The following is a 23,386-nucleotide window of genomic DNA, read 5'->3' as shown; positions in this document are numbered from 1 at the left end:
AGCTTGGGAGATAATTTTAATTAATTTTTACAATAAATTTAATTATTAAAATACAATTTTAAGGAATTTTTTATCGATTGACAATATCATCTAATATTAATAATAATTGACCGAAGGTAAAAATTTCTCAAGTCAAGAAATCAAAATTTAAGATAATTAATTTTTTAATAAATTATATGAAAGAAATTATGAAATAAATTATTATTTTTTAATAAATATATGAATCAAATATTCACACGGAAAAAAGTAAACTGTAAAAAGTTTGGAAAATCCAAATGAGCATGTCTTAAACGCTCATGTCATACACAAATTATTTAGATCGTAATATCTTAATTAATATCTTTTTTTCAGGACTTGCCAGGCTTCCAAAAATTTTACTGCTTAATTATGATATTATAAAGTACCAATTGCCAAATTTAATTAAATTCTGAACGTCAATTTTAAAACCAGTAGTACTACCTTAAGGCATGCAAAATTCACTCGGATTCCGGTGAATTTTTATAGTTTCAAACAGTACAGCGGACATCGGGGTGGCACAAATGTAAATATAATACAAAACTTAATGTAGAAAGTGTAAAAGCTACAATTTATAATTTAATATCGAAAATGTGATTAGTAGCTGTCACTATAGTAAATAACGACTCTCTTATCTTAAAAAATTACAGTTTCAAACAGTAAAAATTACCGTTTCAATATATAGTCTATACTATGAGGAGAAGGGGAAGGTGTCACACTCGGAGAATTTACCACTTGAAACGGTAAAAATTCTACTCTTAAAATATATATTTCACCAGTCCAAGCAAAACAATAATTATAGTTAGTTATTTCACTTTGTAAGTATCGACGTTGCTTGTATAGAAATTTAGTAACTGTAGTTTATATTTTTTACATGTCATGCGATCATTTTTTAAGTACGAAATGATAAATATCTTTTATTTATCTCGGTTCAAGATTTTTTCTTTTGAATTAATAATTGTTATTAGTCCTTAGCAATACATTTAATGAAATAAATAATAGATGCTTATACCTTGGTCTTCTAAAAAGTATAATTAAAAAAGTAGAAGATAAAATTGGCTCGAACAAAGCAGAAAAAGTATAGTAGAGTGAAAAGCAGGAAGGACATAAGTAAATAAAAAGTTAAGCTCTCGAAAATTAGGCAATAAAATTTTGTAAAAGTTCAAGTAATAGTCACACAGCAGTATTATACAGTAGAGTAGGTTTATGTACAGTCGGGCTTATATACACTGAGAGGCAAAGTATTATATAGCAAAGTACAGAGTAGTACAGAGTCGGTTCGAGCTGCTGAGTGACTTGAGACACTCAAGGGACTTTTGTGTGAACAGCGCGCCTAATTAGTCTCTAGTCAATCGTTAGTTTTATCAGTTTACCTTTCGAACTTGTAAAAACCCAAAAAACAAAATTTAAAAATAAACATCCTTTTCTTTTCCCCGGCTGGTACTGTACTTTAAACACAAGTTTAGAACCGCAAATTAAAGTTGACCGCCAATCATCAAAATCCCTTTACAACCCCACAGTCTAGGGACTTTAACAACTTTTATATTTAATTATTAATTAACAATTAATAATTAACGATACCTATGCTGGAGAATTATTTTCATTAAAAAAGTTGTTTAAGTTAGCTACTGTGGCGTTATTTAAATATTTAACACCAAGACCATTATTGCCGAACTTTCCTGTACAGTACTTTTCATGATATTGTATAATTTAATTATCCGCGAATTCACTCACTCCATTTTCTAGTCTTGCAGTCTTCAAATTTAATGTATGTTTAAGAGCAAGAACAACTTGTAATTAATTTATTTTTTATTTTAAATACTTGCTAAGACCATTTTGTTTTAAGACTTTTTAACCCTTTTACCTAGCTGTAGATTTTCCAGGCATAACCATTAAAACTTTTGGATTAAAAATTTCATAGGTAGAAAAAAAAATGCCAGACATTTAAACTAATGTACACCAGAAATGTTTCAATAAGTTAAAGTCTTTTAGATAAATTCACTGGTACAATGTCCTTATGGTTTTTAATTAACATTTTTATGTTAACATCAATTCTAATTTTCGGCGGCTAGGGACTGCATTTATAAGCTTGACCATGTTCAAATTTATGTCGGAATTATTTAAGTCGATATTTTTATCGTAGATTTTTTAACTTTTATTTTGAGGCGAAAAATTCATTTAGAAATTTGTAAAAATCGAATCTTTTTCATATTTTAAAAATATTTTATTTTTATTTTACATTGAAAAAAAAAACTTGATTCGAGAGAAAAATTCTTGAACCAAGAAAATAATTTTAAAGAGGGTAATTGTCTTGAATCAAGACAAAAAATTCTTGAATCAATTAAAATTTATTTAAACCAAGTAAAAATTTCTTAGTTTGAGTATTTTTTTGCTCAAATCAAAAAGATGAAGTTCTTCAAAATTATATACTTGATTTAAGAACATTTTTTGTCTGTGTATGTATTTATAAATTAAAAAAAAATTATTTGAAAATTTAATAGCGTGTATTTTTATTTTTATTCACTAAAATTGCAATAAAATTATTGCAATAAAATAAAATTTTCAATAAAATTGCAACACATTAAAAATAAATTATTTTGAACCGTCTAAAAATATTTCCTCCCTTAATAAATAGAAAAATTGAAATTTTTTCAACATATTTATCGACAAATCAAATTTTCATCGCAATTGAAAATAAAAAAAAAAAACAATGCTGACTTCAACCCACTTTATTCGATTTCATATTTACATTTCAAAATTGACGTATTAGAATACTTGTATATTTATGAAAAAACAATAATAAGATGAACGTGCCTAAGAGGAGAATTTATACAAGCGCAGAAAATCCGAAGATGGATAAAAGCAATAAAACATGGCAACACGGAACGGTGTCACGACAAAACGTTGACAAGACAACCGGAAATCCGGGAGGTAAGGTTTTTCCCATTTACATGCACATACATATCCATACGTCTCGTCTTATCCATACGGATCCGTCTACTTCAACGTCTGCGTCTTGCACATGCATCCATATATTTGCAGTCACACGTACGTAGTCAAAAATAATTTTGTCCTTTTCCCTCGGCGACGAGAGCCAAGAGAACCCGCGATATTTCAAGCACATGTGACATCGAGCACGGTCATATGCTTTTGCCAAACAGGACGGCCATCTCGGCTCCGGCTCTCGGCAGAGCATTTCGGAAATTGAACCGACATTCATTCAACGAGCTACTACTATACGCCACCAAATTTCCGAGTGAGAATAACTGTGTGTACCAACTCACCGACATAACAAAATATCACCACTCGGCCATCTATCTGTATCACCACTCGCATTATTGAGTCTTCAAAAAAACGTAAATGTTATAGAACGTATTCACATACTACCTACCATTTTATCGTCAATTCTTAATTTTTTATGCTAATTTTTTATCTGTCATCGACACTCTAAAATTTTTTTTTTTTAACCGATTTATTTAAATCTTGGTGTGAGTCTTCTCAATACATGTCTCTATCGTACTAACTATTATTATAACAAAATAAAAATTTTAACTATTTTTAAAAAATTCAGAAAGGTCCAAAAAAATTGCAAAAAATTTATCATTTTTTCGGACAGCCATAATTTAGCAAAAAAAAATTTTTTTTCCACTTTTTCTTAATTAGTACGATAGCAGAATTTATATAAATTAATAATCTTTTTTATTTTTTTGTTTCAGATCATTAGAAAGCTCGCAATCGTGACAAGTTTGGCGCACCATTTTTTTTGTACCCCCCACTTCAACACCATATAACTTTTTCAGTTTTGTATTTATTGACTTTTATTATTTTTTTTGTATTCTGAAAACATTAATAAACGCCTGATAAAAAAATGGATTGTAAAAATATTTGTTGTTTTTTATTTATAGCACCCGAAAAAACACCTCAAATTCGTGCTTCTACACTAGAATACCCCCTTAATATTCCATCATTCCTTGAATTTTTTCAATAAATTCTCTTCAAAATAATTTTATTCTTGTATCAACAAATAGTTTGATAGTCTCTCCAGTGTATTTATTTTGATTTCATTTAATTTGGAATCGAATGATGAATTGCCTTATATTTATACTCTGTTAAAATTGGAAATGTATACAAATATAAAAATGGTCCATTGGACAGCTAGAAATAGGTGTATGTAATGTATATATGTATATATAAAATCGGTAGAAGTAACACGTAACAAAGACCAGACACCAATCAATACTGTTTCACCTATCGTCGACCATTACTACTATCGTCAAGAGAAAACAAAAACGAGGTAGATAAAAATAAAATATATATTGTTGGACAAGTAAAAGTTCCGTCTGGAGTCTGGAGGTAATTTTTCGACTTTCTCATCTCATATTGCACTGGTTCGTACAGGTATATAGATACATAGATACATATATATGTATATACATAACCGAGCAGTTATCGTGACTAGACACAATCTTGTTCACTTTAGTTATTTAAAGAATAAGGCAGGTGTCTAAGGTAGTTTACAGTTGAACAGAATACGATGAAAAAATAAATTTGCGCTATCGAATAAGTATTATTTTCGTGGGATAGATTTCATACCTCTAACAAATGTTTGTTTTATTTGATAAACTCTATTTGATCAATTGTCGACCAATTTTTCAGACAAGAAAATATATCTTATCTATATTATCAAGAGGATAAGCCAAATTTTGTGGCCAGTGTATTTATATGATAAAATGGGTTTTTATGGTTAAATTTGGTATCATTGGAAAAGTCTTGACCTAGAGTTGTGCCTTTTCATGGTTTTGTATTATTCTCACCAATAGTCAATTTATGATAATAAGTATTTAGGCTACAGTCGAAAATGCTCTATCTCTAGGTACATAATTAAGAAATGACCTTGTATTTCATGAACTATTGACATTTTTAAAGATATAACCTCATCCTGATGTTACACTCATCAAGACCTTTCATTTGAGTACCCACATCAATTTTTAATATATTTATATATATTATATATATGTATATATGAAAAATATATCAAAATGCATGTGGGTGCTCAAATGAAAGCTCTTGATCAGTGTAACATCGGGATGAGCTTATATCTTTAAAAATGTCAATAGTTAAGAAAGTACAGTGCAATTTAACATAATTAAGAAATTACCTTGTATCTTGAGAACTATTGACATTTTTAAAGATATAAGCTCACCCGAACATTACACTGATTAAGACCTTTCATTTGAGTACCCACATCAATTTTTCATATATTTATATATATTATATATATATGTATATATGGAAAATATATCAAAATGCATGTGGGTACTCAAATGGAAGCTCTTGATGAGTGTAACATCGGGATGAGTTTATATCTTTAAAAGGGTCAATAGTTAAAAAAGTATAGTTCAATTTAACAAAAGTCATTATTTAATAAAGCAAAATTTTATTTATTTATAGTTCACAAATCACGGCTGTAGTGACTGCAAGGTTGCTAGTTAAATATTATTGTTCTTGTCCCATGAAAAAAAATTTTTATGTGATCTGATATCACCATATATGGCCATATTAAAAGTTCTAATGCCTATATATGACCTGGTATGATCAATTTTCATATCAGGACATATATATTGACATCAAAAAATTATATATGCACACATCAGACAATATCAGAAAATTTTTTCACGGAAAGAGTATCAACAATATTATATTATATTATAATAATTAATAAATCTAATAAAAAGTTTATGAATATTTATAATTTCTTGGCGTGTAGCTTGGGATTTATTTATCTAATAGATGAAAGCTCGGTAGAAATATTAGTAGTTGGAGCACAGTACTGCACGGAGTGAAAGTATGTATCGGTAAGTGGAGGATCACGACGCACATTGTGATAATGAGTGTGTGCTTCATGTGAGTGGAACAAGTCGACGAAGCATACAGTGAAAAGCTTACACATAGAAAATGTATGTGCAGTGAAAATGCACGTGAAGGGATGGCTGCTGCTATCATCGATGAGTTGTACAATATATCGGTGACCAGCCTTTGTTCATTTTATAACGTCACTCTTGCATGCACACTCTCCTACCATCGATCGTGCGTGAAGCTCACGGAAAAGGGGAATATGTTAACGTACTGTTATATATTTTTGTTTAAAGTTATTATTATTATTATTTTTATTATCATAACTATTAATATTTATATTTATATCACTTTTATACCTCGAAATCTCTGTAATCTATAGGCTCCCGAGCTGAAAAGTTATTCATGTATGAGGATTTCAACGTTCCAGAGATGATTCATTTCAAATTGGTCATTTGTTTGTAGCGTAGTTTCATTTTTCAAATTTTCTCTTTTATTAACATTAATATTTGTGAAATAATGAAAAATTTTCAATTTAAATCACAAGTTTTCATATTAATCTTTTATAGATATTTTTTTTCTATTTTTTATATGAATTATTCTTGTAAAAAATAAATTTCTAATAAAAAAAAGTCCGTAAAAATTTTCCCTAGAATAAAAATTAAAACTTCTAGAAAAAAACTTAAAGCGTAAAAAAATAAAAAAAAAAAAACCAATTAATCAGTTTATTTCCGATAATTATTATTTCACGGGAATATCTACAGCGTAGTTTCATTTTTCAAATTTTTTCTCTTTTACTAACATTAATATTTGTGAAGTAATGAAAAATTTTCAATTTAAATCACAAGTTTTGATATTAATCTTTTATAGATATTTTTTTTTTATTTTTTATAAGAATTATTCTTTTAAAAAATAAATTTCTAATAAAAAAAAAATCCGTAAAAATTTTTTCCTACAGTAAAAATTATTTTTTTAACTTCTAAAAAAAAAATTCAAAGCGTAAAAAAATGAAAAAAAAGCCGGTTAATCAGTTTATTACCAATAATTATTATTTCACGGGAATATTTATAGGTAAAAACAAAAGTGGATCAGCTTGTCTGCATAAACTATTAATTTTAATGCTGAAAGGAAAAAAAAGGTAAACGGAAGGGAAATAAAATCGAGTGAACATAGGGAACACATTGATCCAAGTATTCACATCGGAGCAATATGTGTTAACATTTCAAAAACATAGTTGCGTGTGGGTATGTATAAAATGCGGACAAGATACGTCGACGCTTTGTTTTTCATTCTAGTTGACTGGTGGTGCTGTTTTACTTTACTGGTACCGGAGATGGACGTGTGCACATTTACGTAACTGATCCACGTTTTCCTCACGTTTTTATGTACGTCAACAACTACAAGTGCAACATCATGAGTGTATACATTGGAATAGTTTTTAAAATATATATGTGTGCTTATATGTTTATGTGTTTACGGGTATATGTAAATATATTATGCATGTATGTACCCATGTAGACAGGAATGCTTATCAGTGGAAGCATATATGGAAATAGTGTTATTTTAAAGTGAATAGAAAATAAAAGCTGCGATAAATAATAAATATAAAACGTTAAGTAGATAAATTTTTTTAATAATAGACAAAGAAATGTATGTAGTTATTGTTGACTTACAACGTCGATTATTTGCATAAGTGTCAGGCCGAAGCTCAACGGCAGAGGCTCAGACTCGTTAAACACCGGTCGCTCCAATACGTTGTAGTTATCCAGCAAGTCGTTTAGCAGCCGCTTCTCATGAACACCACCACTTACCAGCCCTAGCCAATCATTATTACAATTTTGTCATATAATTCCTATTTTTTATTTCTTTTTTATTCTTAAATTATATTCTTAAAAAAACATCCTCAGATTAAATATTTTTTAAATTAAAGGAACAAGTCCAAATTTTTAATATTTACGGAGGATATTTTTGCCTGAGAATATTTTTCACTGATAGAAGGATTTGTTTATAGTTGAAAATATTTGTTAATATTTAACAAATAATTTATTAGAGACCACTTTTTAGTCCTTAACAAATATTTCTTAGTATTTAAAATGATTTGTTTGTATTTAATAAATCTGATATTCATTTATTAAATATTAATTAATCTTTTTAAATACTTAGAAATATTTGTTAAGGACTAAAAAGTCGTCTCTAATAAATTATTTGTTAAATATTAACAAATATTTTCAACTATGAACAAATCCTTCTATCAGTGTATGCTTCTATGATTTGTAAAAAATTTAGTAATCCTTATTTTAAATACTTTCTAAGTAAAAAAAAATAATCTGAACACATTATTGTTCTGCGCAACACGAGAATTTTTCTCAGTGCTATTTAATGCTTCCGCCTCCCAAATCAGTTCCGAATCCGAAAAACACTTGAAATCAATATTACACTTCCCTGTAACCATTCTTCGTGTTTTATATCGAGTTTTCACGTTTTTGTTGCTTGAAAAAAATGTTCCGGTTGAGATATTATCAATTTTCTGATTTTTTTCGCTCGACTAATGAAAAAAAAAATACAATAATCATCAAAATCTTGTATTTCAAATAGTTATTCATTTATATTTTTTATTTAAATTTAAAAAATAATTATCATTTTAAACTGAAAAACTAATTGAAAGGTAAGTAATTAATGTTTATATTTTTTTTAGTAATTAGTAGAACGAATTAAAGGAAAAAAAAGTATTTTTTATCAATGAAAATACTTAAAATAAGGACCACTAAAAATATATTCAATAATTTATTAAAACTTATTTCTTCAATAATTCTTATAAATTATATATAGATTAAATTACACCGAAAATATCACTTTCATATCAGAGCATTCATTCCATTTAATTAAATTTATTTAAAATATCTCATCGCTTTAAATGTATTACATTGTCTGCTTTTATCAGTACATACATATATGTGAAAAGATACATTTTTTATGTATCCAATAAATGATTAATTAATCACGGAAGTAATTAATAATTAATTTAGCTGTGAAATGGGTTGAAATATTCAAAATTAATTTGACACTTTTCAGCACAAATTCATATCTACTTTTCACCTTTATTTATAACCGAGTTCATTTGCGAAATAGTTATAAAATATCTTTTTCGAAGATGACAAGCGCAAAACGCGGAACGCGAAACCTGACGCTAAATGGACTTTTTAAAATACAAAACAAAAGTCATAATCATAACTATAACCATTGATTTTTATTTTTACATTTCAGTTTTTGAGGTAATAAAGAATCCGGTCGATATTTCGGATAGTTTAAATCATAAATTTATTGACGTCCCTACTGCATACTATTGATACGGCTCATTGTCCAAATTATAGACATACTTTCGTCCTAATTACAGAGCAGAGCCTGCGCACGCGTGAGGCGATGCATTAATATCATGTTACATTCAGCGAATAGTCATTTATTTTTCACTCGTTAAAATTTGAATAAAAATGCATTGAGAATTTTATTATTTGTTAAATTATTCTGTATAATTTTTTTAAGGTTTAAATATGTAAATTTTTTACTCAAATAAATAAACAAATGATAATTAAAAGAAATATTTATATCCTTATAAGATAAAAAATTTTTTTAAACATATTAAAATAAATCGGGTTTGAAAGTATTTAATTTGGCTTGGAACGTCCCAAATAATTTAAACATAAAAAATATTAATCTGAATAAATAGATAAAATTAACGTAGATAAGAGTATTACGGACAGTATTAATCCATAAATAAAAAAACAAAATGTAAACCGATTTCAATTATCGATAGCAACACACAACACCCACCCATAATTTCAATAATTCATCAGTTTATAAAATTAATTTCATTGCAACATAATTTAATGGTAACTTTTATAGTTATAAATTAATAAAATAAAACTCCTTGGTTTAATTCAATGTACGTGGAATATATTCCCTGGTTTATACAAAAGTAAACACATCACGCGTGACCCAAACTCTATTGACCATAAATATTTTAAAATGACCAGGAGCTGAAACTGGAACTGAAGCTGTAGCATAACTGTTGGCCTCACTTCTCAAGTTAAGAGAGAAAAACGTCGGTCCCTTATACTATGCTACACTCCACTCCTTACTCCGGTTGGTTCTGAATAAAAGGTGAAAGGGTGAGATTGCCAGAGAGCTAGACCCACGCTAGAATAAAGATTCACTTCACCCCAAGGGACCTTACGAGGTAGCGGTACTTCTCTCGTGAAGGATGGCCAATTTCAGTGACCATTATTCCAGTAAATCCACATTTACATTTTATCATTTTTTACGAAGCCCAAGAAATGAATTTTTTCGTTTACTTTACTGAATATTCATATTCGCCCACACTATTCTTTCAATAGATCCTTATCATATCACACATCGTATATCATAGATGATAAATTTTACACTGTCAAAAATTTGGGTAGTGGATGATTTTTAATTAATTTAATTTCATCAAATTAATTATTTTTTTAATTACACAGAAAAAAAGGTTCACTTGAGCCAAGAAAATAATTTTCTTCCTAATTATTTTCTTGAGCGAAAAAAAAATTTCACTTATCCGAACAAAATTAATTTTCTTGCTTTAAAAAATACGTATCTTTATCCAAGAAAATTTATTTAAGTCAAGAAAATCTTGTTGTTTTGAAAAAGTTCAGCCTCTTGCTCCAAAAAATTTAGTTTTTGATAGAATTAAATTTTCTTGTCTTGAGAAAATTTCTCTCTTGCTCCAAAAAATTAAATATAAAGATAGAAGAAAATTTTTATTAATATTTTTATTGATTAATATGACAAATGGGAAGATCAAATAATATTGAATCATTTTTTTTTTTTCATTCAATATGTATAATTGCACGGTAAAATAATATAAAATGGGTATCAAATATTAAAGAGAAAAATTTTCTCAAGGTGAGAAAATTTTTTTCTCAGCTGAAGAAAGTGGCGCTGCTTCTCTAAAGTATCTAAAAATCTTGATTAAATATAAAAATTTATTGTATCAAGTATTTATGATAATTTGAATTAAGAAAAAATGACTTCCACCAAGAATAGAATTTTGTTTTCCAGTCAAGAAATTTTTTTTTCTGTGTAATAAAAATAAAATAATTGATTTTAGTCGTTTAAAAATTAATATAAAATTTTTCTCTGGTTATTTTTTAATAATGTTAATAAAAAACTTGTTGCAATTGAATAAAAATTTATTTTATTCTAAAAATTCCATACTTGGATTATTATATTGCCAATTATATCACTCAAAAGTTTGTTTTTATTCTCAAGACTTGGACAGAAGAATTTAATATAAAGATATATATATATTTACCTAACAAAAACTTGCATCACATGTTTGGTGTTTTTATTTCCATACAATTTAGCAACAACTTTAAAAGTTTATCCTATTGAAAGTGAAAGCATACGAAAAGCATACCAAAAATTTGTCTTTGCCGTGTCAAAAGCATAAAATCATGAATACGAGAAATAACAAACGAGTGAGGATTTAAAATACCTATGTATGTACTCTCAAGTGATTCAACATCCGTAAATGAAAGTATTTCATACATACATATGTATATATAATGTTTTACAGCTGACTTTAAGTTGAGTAGACTGGGTAAAAAATCTAAAAAAAGTACTTTTAAATTTTTTCCGCTGATAAACGGGTGAATTGCGCGCAAGTCTCATGTGTATCACTAGTAAAAAAGCTCTAAAGACTTTTTTAGTCTACATGCCTGAATAAGAAGCCCAACGACGTATAGTACCGTCTTTTACACTCATTACTCTTTTTCTGTATAGGTATATGTATTTCCGTATGTATTAACTCGACGTCCCGGTTAACGATCGATGAGACGGAGTATTACGCTCAAATATCTCAGACTCGTGAACTTGAGACATGCAACACAATCTACGGACAGAATAGAGGATATAGAAGTCGAAAATAATTATTTATCGCTGAGAATAAGAAAGAGAAAAAGATAAAGGGTGGAAAAGCTGAATTATAAATTATAAATTGTAAATAGGGTCGGCTTAGTCTTAGTCTTAGCATCAACTCTATCCGATAAGATGATAAATAAAATTTAGCTGTAATAATTTTTGGCAGCTAACAACTTGACTGAAAGCTTTATACTTAGGGTGAATATAAATTCACTGGGAGGATTTATTTCCTACGTGTCTTTACTTTTCGCTCACTTATGCCAGATGTATGAATACGTTTTCTATTCAAATAGTATTTTATTTATTGTCACGGCTTCTAAGGAGTTATTTAGGATTTTTTTAAAGTCTCTTTTTTTTCGAGGTGACATTTTTGGGCCAACCATTTGGGTTAAATAATTTTATTGGAAATTAAGGAAAAAATAATTTAAATTTTAAAATGAAAATAATAATTTTTTTTTTAAGTGTTGAAGATACCCGTGAAAGCTTTTTTATTTTACGAAAAAAAATTCAATATATATCGAGGAAAAATTAAAGCAAATTCATGCAATATTTAAATTCTTTCAATAAACGCGAAAATCGCCGGCTGTCTGCTGTTTTTAGTGCCACTTTTTTCGTCTATTGGATTAATATTATTTATTTATGATTTAATTTTTTAGAAAATCCTACCCTTGTTTATTTACAATAAATTTTGAATTCTTATATATTTAAAGCCCATAAATCTCGGAAGATCCTCGAGAGTTAGAAGGCGGGTAAAGAACAAATTTCAAAGTTCTTTGTAGAGTTTCAAAAATAATATTTCGGTCTATCGCGTAGTAAAACACGAAAAATTTTCATGAAAAGCATAAAATATAAATATAAGAGATTTATAGCGCTCAATAAATCATTCAATTCCATTATATCTAAAACTTTTAATTACATTTCACGAATAAAATTCAATCTTAACCGAAGTATATATATTGAATAATCTAATTGTGATCGATACTTTACAATTCACAATTCCCCAGAATATACAATTGGTTGTATCGAGCTTGGCTCTCGTTGCTCCCCTTTACTAGATTAAATATTAAAAATAATTTTAACCACGGTTGTCACCTGAAAATGTTACGAATTCAATTAAATGGTTAAAAATGGAGCATATTTGTTCACTGAAAAAATTCATTTCAATATCAAACATAGAAATACAATTTTTATTTAATTGCTTGGTTTTTAACAGTTCAATTTTTGGTAAATGTTTAGTTTCACGGCCATTTTATTTTTTAGAAAAAAAATCGAAAAATTAAAATTTATTTTAATTATTTTGCAACATATTCATCAATTTTTCGACAAGCTTGTCAATTTTTCAAAAACTTTTTCATTTTTAAAAATTCCCATTTTTTAACAAAAAAAAATTTTTTTTTCATTTTTACACAGTTGAAATTTTTTCATATTATTTTCATTTAATTTATAACTCAAGATCAAAGAGCAATTATTTGTTCATCTTTAAAAAAACTCAATATTTAATTTTCAACCTAATTAATTATATGCGCCAGTAAAAATTGAACAAGCTAAAAACTAAAAAAAAAACTAGTTTAGCTAATAGTTATTAATTCCAGCCATTAAAACTGATCGATTTTCCGCATGAAAACTTTGCATAGCATACAAAAAAAAATCCATAAGTAAACAATAATTATTATTACACACGATATATCGAAATAAAAGGAAAAAAAGTATACAAAAGTATATATAAACACATACGAATGGAATGAATGTTGTCTCTCGGGAAAATACCTTTTCATTATTTTTTCTCTTCATTCCTGCGTACACAATAAACGCGTACGATAGGCGAATTGTTTTTGCAGACATTGACTCTCTTATACCCTTGTCCTACCCGTTTTAAGCCTAAGGCCTTTTTCGCAAGGGGAATACGATAACAACAATAACAATAATGAGGTAAAAAAAAAAAGAAAAGAAAGTAAGCCGAGCTAAGGGGAATAAATTTTCTATAAAGGACGAAATTAATCGAGAAAATGTCTGAAACGTCTTACTCATGTGAGCGGTACACACACATGGAATCACTCGATTTCATGCAAATCTTCACTACACGTCTTGTCCGTTCTGTGTGCTCACTTCTGTTCACTTTGCATTACTTTGGCTTTCGGTAGCTCTACTACCCTCTTCTTTGCTCCTACTCTCTCTGTACTCGAACTAGCTCTATATCCACGGCCAAGGAATGGAGCAAAGGCTGCCTCTAAGAATTGTTCAAGATAGCTTTTTTGTCAGGCTGTCCAAAACACACTGCGTACTTTATATTCTCAACAAAATAAAAATTCAATAAATGTACCTGTGTATAAAAGTACGTCGGTTGCAAAATAAAATGTTTATACTTCAGAAGGACCTTTACTTTGTTTCTCTCTTTATATAATATCGAGTTCTTATAATAGGACACCATCCAATCATTTAATTTAGTAATTTCATGTTTAAAAAAAAAAAAAAGGTGAATATTTACAAGTGGGGTCAAAAATTTTAATTTTAGTTTTTTTGAATGAAATTTCTATTTGATTTTATTGATAAATTTTTTTTTTTAAACAATTAAAATAAAAAAAAGTTGATTATCACTATTCTAACAAATTTTAAAAATTTTCAAAAAAATTTATAAATTTTTTAGAAAATTGTGATATTTAACTTCTTTATTTTTAACTATTTATTTTTTTATGTACTTAAAAAAAAATATATATATCGAAAATATCAAAAAAAGATAAAATAGAAATTTTATCCGAAAAAATGAGAGCCAAAATTTTTTCCAACTTTCAAAGATGATTTTTTAATTGAAATATTAATTTTTTGAAACAAAGAAGTTAAAAAAAAATTATGATGATCCATCAATTCATCCATTTATTCTGGCCAAAAATTAGGTTTGACCCAACTTGTAAATAATTACCAAAAAACATGAATTAAGTTAATTTTTTATCAGAGTACAATTATAAAAAAAAAATTAATTTTTAAAAAATTCCAAGTGTGTAATAATTCTGTTGATGAAAATTCCTTTCTACCGCTCGAGACTTGAGGCTCGTCTTCATTTTAAGCCAATACCCTTCTCAACTTGATATTATGTTATAAATTTTTGCCTCGACTCTTTATCCAACAGTTGAACATCAAAAAAACTTTACTTGAGAGTCTAAGACTTACTCGTAAACAGAGAATAAGTAAAAGGCTCAAGTATGTTAAGAATTATTTTAAAAATTCTCTCCTCCTTGAGAGTTCGTGGTATAAAATCCTGAGAATTTTGTGTAAACTTTATCACACACTAGACTTTAAATTTTCGTCCTCAGAAAAGTGTGCCGCAGAAAAAAGGGGTTTTTATCTTTATCTTTAAATCCTGGAATCCACTGCTAATGCTATAGGGAGCTGAGGGTTCTTAGTGTCTTTTATAGCAGTATATAAGCTGAAGTATCGCTTCTTGTCGCGGACAGAAAGAAAATATACTAGACGTATCATGAAACAATGCCTTGGAGGAATTCTCAAAGGTGGAAATGCCGGATATATATACGTATACACATATATGAGTATATATAATAAAGCAAAATTCACGTGTATGGATGTATGGATGTGTGGACGGAAAAAATGCATTACCGTTTTCTTTATGTTATTTTGAAATTCGAACACGTACAGAAATTTATTATGCATGCCGTAAGAAATAGGATTCGAGTATGATACTGATATCAACTGCGAAATACCGATTACTCAAAGTCTTTGTTCAACTGTAGAGGTGTAGATGGATGCGTGGTACAGCACAGTAGTATACCAGAAGAAATAAAGATCGAATGGATCTATAATGTACGATATATAATGCATATCAAAGAAGAATCTAAGAAAAGCATGTAATGGCGTACCCAATTTTCACGATTACACACTGATAGAAGGATTTCTTACTATTTAAAAAAATTTCTTTGCATTTAAGAAATCATTTCTTAAACATCATTTTTTAATATTTAAAAAATATTTCTTAAATACAAAGAAATATTTCTTAAATATTAAGAAATATAAATACTAAGAAATATTTCTTAAATACAAAGAAATATTTCTAAAATACTAAGAAATATTTTTTAAATGCTAAGAGATGATGTTTAAGAAATGATTTCTTAAATACAAAGAAATCTTCTTAAATGCTAAGAAATCCTTCTATCAGTGCAAATCTATGAGTGATTGATGGTGCGGGCACGCACATGTGGAAATTAATGTCAGTTTTTTTTTATTCCTTACAATTATTTACAAGAAAATATGAGGAGGGGAAAAATAATCATGTGTCACAATTAATGAATTACGAGAGCCAGTACGAGTATGAGCCAGGAATACGGAGCAGGAGAGAAACTAATACTGCGGTGTAGATTTGGTGATTGATTAAATAAATCAATTAAAGGCTTGTCAGTAGTGTAACAATTTAGCTAATGTTTCGTGAAATTAATATACTGGGATATACATTTAGACGGTCTATATATAGATGGAGTTAAGATAATTATTAAATGTAATGGGTCAATCAATCAGGGTAATGTTTCCCATTACAGGAATGTGTAATTAGAGTTTAAGATTTTTTTTTTTATTACTAATGCCATTGACTTGCAAATGCCTATGATTTTTTAAGGAGTATATTTATCAAAAAATTACTGGAAAACTTTTTTATGGTTGAGAAAAAATTTTAATATGTTAATTAAATAAAAAATGATGATAATATTGAAACTAATTACAAAAAAATAGTCAATTTTTAGATATTAAACATCAAAAAAGCTTATTCAAAAAAGATGACTGAAAAATCTCTTCTTTCGGCCTTCTAAGTGGATATAACCTCTTAAGTAAGAAATGAGGAGTAATTTTTAGTGAAAATAATTGGAAAAAAGAAGAAGAATAAATCATAAAGATCCCTTGAATTGATTGGAATTTAGTTTTGATTGAGGATTTGATAGCGCTTAAAAGAATTTTAGAGCGTGATAAGAGTGAAAATAAAATAAATCGACAAACAGAAATTAAAGTGTTGAATATTAGATAAAGTACGGAAAGCTTTGAAGTTAAAAGAATGAAAAAGGAAAAATAAAATCTATATTTCAACTACTTTTTAAAATTATTTCCACTTCTTTGAGATAGTAATAAATTCAATCGATCAAAAACTCACTTTTCAAAGGTAAAAAAAAAGTTTGTTCATTCATTTTTCACTTTTCTCCTTCGTTTCTCGCTTTTTCATTCTCTATATTTTATCACGCACTCTCAAATACAGATATCTATAGAAATATTGCGCCCGGAAAATTTTTCCCACGGAATAAGTACATACCGTATAACCAGGGACACAGAGAGCTAAACAGAGAGTAGAGGTGAAACATTTGAGTATAATGCGGAACTGGTTTTTGCTGGAAAAAAGCTCGTAATTCATAATGTAAATTAAAGTACCAAATGGATTTAATTAAATATAGACTTCCAGTCATAGTGAGTAAATATGTTAATGCCGATTTTTTAATTGTCCGCCCAGGGCGTTGTAAATAAGCTAAGACGTAAATGACTTTTTTTTTACTTTTTAAAATAAGTAAGTAAATAAAAATAAAAATAAAAAGTAACATTATAAACATGGACGTGTAAGGAGTAAGAAGTAAATTTAAGGGAAGACTTTAGCCAAGTTCTTGGGTCCCTGAAGGGACGAAATGTCATTACTGTTGAAAACTATGTATATAAATTGTACAATAAACAGAAAGTTAGATTGCCTTAAGCAAATGAAGAGAAGTGAATAAAACTTTTTAATAACAATTTATATATGTATATCATAGTTTACATCAATAACATATGACAAATACCTACATGAATCTACATAAAGTTGTCTTAACTGTTGATATATATATGCCACTGGTACGTCAATATATGAAGATTGAAGCTTCATACTTTGAACAGCAACAACAAACTTTTATACTTGTTTGACAAAGTCTGTGTTACTCGACAGCATAAAATACTTTTTTTTTTTTATCTTTTCTGAGTACATTATTATTGACAAGAGCAAATACGTGTGCTTTCAGACATATTGATAAAAAGAGTAATAGACTTGATCTCATGTAAGGATCAGAATAAGGGTAAGGATAATACACTGGGATAATAATAATAATAATAATAATAAATAACATACATATATGGGTGTTTTGAGGTTTTGAGTTTATGGATATTAATATAACATGTTTGAGGTCTGCAAGGACATTAAATTTTCAATAAGGACCCGATAAGCCCGTTTTCGGTGGTTTTAAGGCTTGTCAAGATAAAGATGTTTTTAGTAAACGAGTTTCGAGACCAAACTAAATAAGTATTACCGAAAATTCAATGGGATAAAATATGTAGCTGCTCTCTGATCTTTTTTTTATTTAAATATATTTTTAACTTCCCGCTAAGAAAATTGAAAATTTTCAAAAATCGGGAAGTTATTGGTTTTACCCCGTTTTTCGAAAATCGAGTTTTCATCGGATCTCAACGTTTCGAGGTCCTAGGAAGCTTTCCTGACTATTTTCACGATGATTTCCGTACGTCTGTATGTGTGTGTGCGCGCGCGCGCGCGCGCGTGTGTGTGTGTGTGTGTGTGTGTGTGTGTGTGTGTGTGTGTGTGTGTGTGTGTGTGTGTGTGTGTGTGTGTGTGTAAACCTCTCGTAACTTTTGAACGGCTTGACCGATTTCATCGTGGTTGATGTCATTCGAAAGGGCTTCGCCAAACTTAGATTTTCTGTAAGTTGGAACCGATTCGGACAAGTAGATTTCGAGAAATTGCAAAAAAAGTGAAAAAAAAGTTGTTTTTTTTTCATTTTTTTTAAATATCTCCGAATTGGCTGAACCGATCAACTTCAAAAACTAAGCAGCTCTTAACCTTGGAATCCCGCATCGATCGCCACATAGAGCGTCAGAATCGGTTGATGCGTTCGTGAGATATCGTTGTCGAAAAAAATCGAAAAAAGTGTTTTTTTTGTAATAACTCCGAAATTTTCCATCAGATCAATTTTTTTGTTCAGAATCATTTATAGAGCTCAAAAAACCACGCGTGAAAATCGGTTGATTTATTAAAAAGTTACAGCAGTTTGAAAATTATAAAAATCGTGTTTCATCGAATTTTGATAAGACTTTTGAGCTCGAAGAGCTCAAAAGCATAGCAAAGCTATCTCTTTGAGCTCGGAGAGCTCAAAATAACACATAAATTGTATTTTTGAGCTCGAAGAGCTCGAAAACGTCATAAGTGCAATTTTAAGCGCCTAAGTATGGAATTAGCGGGAAGTTGCAGGGATGGCCTTCAGGGTCAACCGTTTTTCTAATTTTTTTGTTTATTATTTTGATGGTTATGAGATAAAGACTTGCAGAAATATAATAAAAGTTTTATATATTCTTGAATAGATAAATGGTCCCACAAATTTTTCATTTAAAGATACTGATAAAAGGATTTGTTAATAATTATTTAGATCCTTGAATAAAAAGTGAGTATAAAAATTTTTATAGCCTTATAACTAATAGATAATTTTATTGGATCAGTAGAAAAATTTTTTAACTGATAAATTTATTCAAAACTTTTCTCTTGAATCAAATTAATTTTTTTTTTTGCAGTGTAACAGATGAAAAAATTGATTTTTAATAAATGAATTTATCAATGAACAATTGATAAATTTTTCTATCAGTGTAATAAAGTTTTAAAATAAATAAAAAAAAAATACTTTGAAATTAAATTTCCACATGTAGTGATCTCAAAACATTTCTTATTTAAAAAACGTAAAAATAATAATAATGAATAAAAAAAAGGAGGTGAAAAACAAAGAATTGAATTGGATGATGAGAAAGAGATAAGACTCAAAAATGAAATAAAAAAAGTTAAAACCCGGGAATAAGGATGGAATGAGAGTTGAAATAAAAAGAGAAATGGAAAAGAATCTTCTGCCTGACATTTAGAGATGTCGAGCACCGGAAGTTTCTAGTGACTTAGTGACGATACATTTCAACATTTCTGTTTAGTTCTGTTGCAATGGAATGGAAGAAGTAGAGAGGAAAAACAGTGAGTAGTAAAGCCAGAGGTAGAAGTAGCGTCAGAGGGACAGGGCAACACACTGCTTCTCTTGGTGAGAGGAAGCGAGATAAAGAGTATGAGTGTAAAAAAGGATCGATTTTTTTAGTTGCTGTTGGCACGTCTCAAGTAATCGGCAGTAACACGGACGGATAGACCAGATTGAGATCGATCGCCAGCATACAGTCTACAATCTACCAAGATGCTTTAAAAAAACAACCCCAAGAACTCTGTCAGCATCAAGAGCTGTCCGGCAGAACCTCAACCAACAACTTTGAGCCAATGCCCTTTGACATTCGTCAGCTATTAAACACCAACATTTATATTTATGTTTAATCTTAGCCTTTAGCTCTGCTTCATACTTCTGGATCTTATTTGACCGCCCAAAAGAAGCTTACGATTCTGAGACTCCTTGATATTATTTCGTCTTAGATGATTTTCAACATTAATATATTATTTTTTATTCTGTAATGTCAAGGACTGGCTCTATCCATCCATTTAATTAATAACGTGAAAAATTACCTTCACGTAGATGTAATTTATTTAAAATACAAAATCGTTATGTTCATCTTCCGTCTTAATTAAGCAACTCTCAAGGGTTATTTCAAGTTGGCAATTTATCATTTTTATTCCCTCAGTTCATCCACTGTCTGATGCTGTCCGACTTGATATTATTTTCGCTACATTATTATTCACTATGAAGTTAACAGTATTAATATAACCCGGACATCTTAGCGCTTCCATTACCAGTCGGACACAAATTAACTCGAGTTATACATTTATAAATTAAACGAGGGTATGGGTAACATTATTTGTCTCTATCTCTGGGTATCTACTCGTTATCTTTTGGCTGTTACCACGACTTCTACTACTGTAGTTGTTGTTGTTTTAATATTTTCCTCCGTTTCTTTATTTTTCAACGGTCCATCGTGCAATGTGGCCGGAAAATTAGAAACTCATTGTTCTGTAAGAACAATTCATATCTCTATTGTAATACAGTCTTTGTAAGAAAAACGCAACTGATAAAGCAGCGTTGTCGCGACTCGTAGTCTTTAGTCAATGGGAAAACCACATACACCGGGAAAAATCGATATTGCTTAGATATTTTCAACGGCATATAACCTATACTCTACCTACAACCTATCTATAACTATTACTATTACTATAGATTATTTTACACACGATATACACTATTTATCCAAACTCCCTGCTCTCTATTTTATATCAGCATCGATATTTATATTTCATACACCCCGGACATATTTTAACTTAACTATTTACGATACACGCCGGGTAATAGATTAAGGCTGTTGAGATTGCGGGATAAATTTTAATAAAATTCAACACCGGATTATCCTTTGTGAGAACAAAAAAACGGGTAAAGTCCAATGAAGCGACGTTGAATTAAAAATAAAAGTTGACGGGATAAAGAAGAAGAGGAATAATAAGAGTAAGAATAAGAAGAAAGCCAAAACAAAAGTTTGTCTATTTTTCATAGAAAAAAGCTGGTCAGTTTATTTTAAAAATAAAAAAAAAAGAACATAACCCAAATAGATGGCGCCATCCGACGGGGAACGACTTCCTCTAGAATCTTTTTGGCAAGAAAAATACTTTCCGTGTAGATTTTATTTAAAATCAGAATATCGAATGTATCGTACTTTTATATAAATTATTTTTATACTGAAGAGAAAATAACTTGGCGTAACGGAAGCTTTTCGAGAATAACGAATGTGTGCATACTGATATGAGCTTGGAATCCGTGAAGAAATTTTCTGATATGGTCTGATCGGGGTTTAGTTATTGGTTAATTTGAAAACAATTTCAGATAAGCTCTTCAGGAGATTTAAAAAAATAGTCTACTTCAAAAATTTATAAGATGAAATTAACTCTCTTGTTAGGAGATAATTTAGCGATCATACGCCATCTGTTAGAAATTTTTAACACTAATTTTAGTCGTAAAATCAAACATAGGCAATTTTCATATAAAAAATTGTTGCTGGGAATTTTTTGCATTTGCCGATAAATTTCCGTAGGAATTGTACAACTGTTTGTAGGTTAGTTTATGTCATTCAGAAAAAGGTGTTGAATGAAAAATGATGAATTTTTATTACCAGTTTGAAAGTAACAGTCGGGATGACGTTAAATAAAGTATAAAATGTGAGGGTGCAAGAATGAGAGAGAAAGAGATCTAAGGTTTAAGAGATGTTCAATGATGCATATCTTAGAGAGATCTTTTTCAAGTTAAATCCTGCTGACACATTACTATGAAATTATCGGAAACATTCAGCACGCCGGGCTTTATATTCCATTGAACCGTGCACCCCTAGGAGCAGTAAGAAATTTTCTGAGGCACTATACCACTGATAAAAGTGATTTTCACCCGCAGAATTCAATTCCCAGAGTTAGTTCCTAATTTACAGTATTCATTTTCACTAAAAGCTATACATTAGTGTTTGTAAAGTGGTTCTGCATCGCCATCACCATCACCATTACTGATTATAATCTTCACAAATGCACCTATATTCACACAGATTTATTGTATGTAAATACTTCCATGAGGGCTTAGTTTCCACCCGGGTAGACATTACTCCTTCCTGCTGTCTTCTCCCGGCCTCTTAACAACCCGCTGTACTGATAATTTTTATCTCACCGATTTACATTGTGAGAATTATGTTTTAAACAAGTCTACTTAAAAATATATAATTTTGTCATAAAAATTTAAATTTTGTTTTATTATTATTATTTTTTTTATAACTTTATAACTTCTGGCAAGTGTCAAAACTTTTGGGAATAAATTTGATATTAGTTTTTAATACGCTCGGAAACTTCTAGATCGGAAAATTTTTAAAACACTATCTTTTAATTAAATGCTCACGTTTTAAACATTAAAGAGTATTTTCGAGCTTAACGGTATCAGTTTTTGAGCTTCGACCAAAAATTTCTGATTTACTTTTCAAGGCAGGCTAAACTTTCTTTAAAAAAAAAAAAAAATGTCATAAAAATTGAGTTGTATAATATAAAACTCTTTATGCGACAAAATCTTTAAATTCTCCATCAAGAAGCTCCAGAAAAATTTCGGTCGACTATTACGAAATTTATAAATGTTTTCCCACTAACATCAGTTCTTTGGCACGGATCGGGTGTAATATTTTTGCCAGCCAAGAGCATTAATAGGAACAAAAATTATGCTTTTGACATCAATAACAAATAATTTAGAAAGTAACAGTCGAAAATATCGTCCTTGTGAATTTTTTTTTCGCAGTAAATCACAAAGATAAATTTGGAAACGCTTGAATTTAAGACTGTAATGCAATCGAAGGGGAAAAATCGATATGCATTATTGAATGTATAACAAACAAATGGTTATTATGCAGAAGGGGAAGTATGTGGAAAATTCGGAGCAGAGACATATTTCTTGTCTGTATTGCTAACCCAAAATCCATAGAATTCTAGTTAGACAAGCAATACCGATCATTATCGATCATTTACTATTACCAGAAGGAATTTCTTGGCTTTCCCAACTATAAT

General features: G+C 29.1%; 1 protein-coding gene across 2 annotated transcripts in view; it reads right to left on the bottom strand.

The window, feature by feature from the left end:
- Window positions 1-23,386, bottom strand: part of LOC123258639 (neuronal acetylcholine receptor subunit alpha-7) — a 129,513-nt gene that overhangs the window by 95,094 nt on the left and 11,033 nt on the right. The window contains exon 2 of one of the 2 annotated variants that reach the window (XM_044718778.1): window positions 7,542-7,684. The exons of the other annotated variant lie outside the window; for it this stretch is intronic. Coding sequence (XP_044574713.1) covers window positions 7,542-7,684 — 143 coding nt within the window. The remainder of the gene's footprint in view (window positions 1-7,541; window positions 7,685-23,386) is intronic. 2 annotated transcript variants of the gene reach the window in all.

This window comes from Cotesia glomerata, linkage group LG2 (genome assembly GCF_020080835.1).
Source record: "Cotesia glomerata isolate CgM1 linkage group LG2, MPM_Cglom_v2.3, whole genome shotgun sequence".
Taxonomy (NCBI): domain Eukaryota; kingdom Metazoa; phylum Arthropoda; class Insecta; order Hymenoptera; family Braconidae; genus Cotesia; species Cotesia glomerata.
This window is presented reverse-complemented; position numbering and strand designations above follow the sequence as displayed.